A 2,663-nucleotide genomic window follows, 5' to 3' on the forward strand; every position below is an offset into this window, starting at 1 on the left:
TATCTGAAGGAACCGGAATCCCACCAATCCCTCCATACCCAACAGCTGTCCCAGGAGGTGGCAGACCGATGCCTGGAAATGGGCGCGGTCTCAGGGGACGCTCTCCTGGGCCTGAGAGAGGCCTTTTGGCACTCAGAGGCGCGCCGCCCGCAGCGCCCTATTTCCGTCCCTGCCTCTCTCGCCCGTCCGCGGGTCAGCTCTGTGTCCGTCGGACCGCGCCTCGCAAGGCGGCCACGGCCCGGGTTCCAAAGGGCAGCGCTGCCACGGACACTCCGAAACCCCTTAACTTTTTCAGTGCGGCAGACTCCGCCGCCATCACAAACAAACGTCGAACGGCGCGGGAGCGGAAGGCGCTCAGCCGCCGTCCTGCGAACAGCCCCCGGGCACCTGCCGGCCCCGTCCTTCAGCTTCTCCCCGTGCAGTCCACAGCGGACCCCGGCGCCGCCCGCTCCCGCCCCCTGGTGGCCGGAGCCCCGGGGAGCTGTGGGGGCGGGGAGGTCGCGGCGCGCAGGCGCGCACCCCCGCCCGGCGGGCTTTGCGCGCGGGCCTCTGCACGCACCGCGCGCGCGGAGCACGTGGCCTGGAGCCGCCGAGTGCGCCCCTGACCCCGGAGACCTGGAGCCCGCGGGAGGCACTGGCACCGCCGAGCGCGCGCCAGTTGCTCTCCTGTCTTTCCCGGCCTCTGGACGCCCCCGTCGCCTCCCCGCGCAGGCCTAGATGCGCGGTATCTAAGTCTCTGCATTTGGCGGGCAAAGTCCCGCGGGAGGCTGCCCCGAAGTCCGCGGGGCCTTTTCAGTCCCACAGCCCGAGGCCGTCGGAGACGCACTCCACAGGGCTGTATTGCTCTTAAGGGGAAATCACCTTAGAGGAAAGCGAAAGCCCGCGTTGGGTAGGGCTGACCCTCCCCTCCGAACTAGTTCCCCGGCTGGGCCCAGTGAGGGCCGGAGGGAGCCCCTGCGGAGATCCGGGTCCCAATCTCCGCTCCTTCGGGGGAGTCGCTCCTGGGAAAGAACCAGAGGTGACGCCAGGGGTACAGGGGTTAAGGAGACGCCAAGGTGACTCGCGCCCGTCCCTGCAGGGGCACGAGAGGCGCGGACAAGGGCCGAAGGATAAAAAAGCGATCCCTCCTGAAAGTACCGTGGTTCCGCTGAGGGCGGAGACACTCCCCGGGGCAGGCAGCGGGACCAATGCGGCGCGCAGGAGCGGAGCTGCGCCAAACGCGCAGGGCCTCAAAACCGAGGGCAGTGAACCCGCAGCACCGGGCCCCAACAGCCTCTGGTGCCCGGTTCGACTCCGCAACAAGCCAGTCGTGGCCGCAGCTTTTGTTCGCCCGCGTAGCCTCCGGAGCAGCCGCAAATACGGTGCCCCCGGGCAGCCGCGGGGGGCGCCCATCATCGCCCCGGCGCGCCGCTCCTTCACTTTCCGTTTCCTCCCCTCCGGCGCGTGGGCTCGCCTCCTCCTCAGTCAAGCCCGGTATTGCCGGAGAATTACTGAAGCTGGGGGGCTGCTCCCGGCACACTGCCCCCAACCCCGGGCGCCCACCCCCACCTCCCCGAGGGCACCCAGGGCGGAGAAGACCTTCACACCTCCGCGGAGACAACCGACGTCGCGGCCCGCCGGCCCGCCGCCCCACTCAGTCTTATCAGAGCTTAGTCCAGATAAGCCTCCTCGGACCCACTACAAGGCGCGAAACGCGGCGGTCCGGCGCCGAACAAAGAGCAGCGCCGCCGGCGGGCGCTCGCCGCGGAGCCGCCACTTCCCGCAGCCGGTCTGCGCCCGCACACGCGCCCCCCCCAGCACTTCCGATTCCAAACGCGCCGGAGTTTCAAAGTTATTTCCGTGCGCCCCGCGGGCCGACGACCCCCAACCCGGCCCCTATCCTCCCGCCGCCACTCAGACGAGTCACAAACAAGTTTCGAGAGCCATGGAGCAGCCTCCCCTCGAGCCTCTCAGCCTCCGGGCCAGCCCCTCCGGGTCCCTGAGGGCCCCCGGCCCACTCCCCGACGGGCATCACGTTTGCCCGCGGTGCTTCCCGCCCCCTCCCCCGCAAGCACAAAGAGTGGGCTGCCTGGGGGCCTAGGCTGGGGGCGGGCGGGCTCCTCGCAGAAGGAAGCAATAGCAGGCTCGGGGTACCCAGGTGCCGCGCGCCAAACACCGCTCCGGTGGTGGCGGCGCGCGAACCCCAAAGGGGCGGGCGGCGTCTAACCTCACCTTGGTGGTGATTTCGGAGCTGGTGTCCACGGCCGCGTCTGACATGATGGGGCACGCCGGTGATCCGATGCACGGATTGAAAAGAAAGCGGGAATTCGACGACCCTGGCGATAAAGCTGCCGGAGTCCGCGGCGGCGGAGGAGGCGCGCGGCGGAGGTGGCTGCGGCGAGCGCGGAGCCGGACACAGGAACAATGCAAAGATGGCTTTTCAGAGCAGCCAGTGGAGAACTCACGCGGCGCCAGAACCTTTAATATAGATTAGTGGGCGGCGCTCGGCCTCCCTTGCCCGAATGCTATTGGCTTGCAGCAGGGAGCGGGCGCTCACTCATTGGCTCGATTCCGAACAATGGGCAAGCATGCTTAAAGCGGCAGTGCCTTCGTGCGTCCCGCGCTGCGCAGTCGCCGACCGTACTGTCATTCAAGGCCTGAGTTTGCTGGGTCTCATCGGCACC

At 68.6% G+C, this 2,663-nt stretch overlaps 1 protein-coding gene across 2 annotated transcripts in view; it reads right to left on the bottom strand.

Moving 5' to 3' along the window:
* PTMA (prothymosin alpha) overlaps positions 1–2,453 on the bottom strand; it is a 5,236-nt gene extending 2,783 nt beyond the window's left edge. The window contains exon 1 of one of the 2 annotated variants that reach the window (XM_024740593.1): positions 2,212–2,453. In XM_024740593.1, coding sequence (XP_024596361.1) covers positions 2,212–2,256 — 45 coding nt within the window. In that variant the 5' untranslated portion in view covers positions 2,257–2,453. The remainder of the gene's footprint in view (positions 1–2,211) is intronic. The other variant, XM_024740594.1, reaches the window with a different exon arrangement.
* Positions 2,454–2,663: the final 210 nt, after the last annotated feature.

The sequence above is a fragment of the Neophocaena asiaeorientalis genome, unplaced genomic scaffold, assembly GCF_003031525.2.
Source record: "Neophocaena asiaeorientalis asiaeorientalis breed wild unplaced genomic scaffold, Neophocaena_asiaeorientalis_V1.1 scaffold388, whole genome shotgun sequence".
Classification (NCBI taxonomy): Eukaryota; Metazoa; Chordata; class Mammalia; order Artiodactyla; family Phocoenidae; genus Neophocaena; species Neophocaena asiaeorientalis.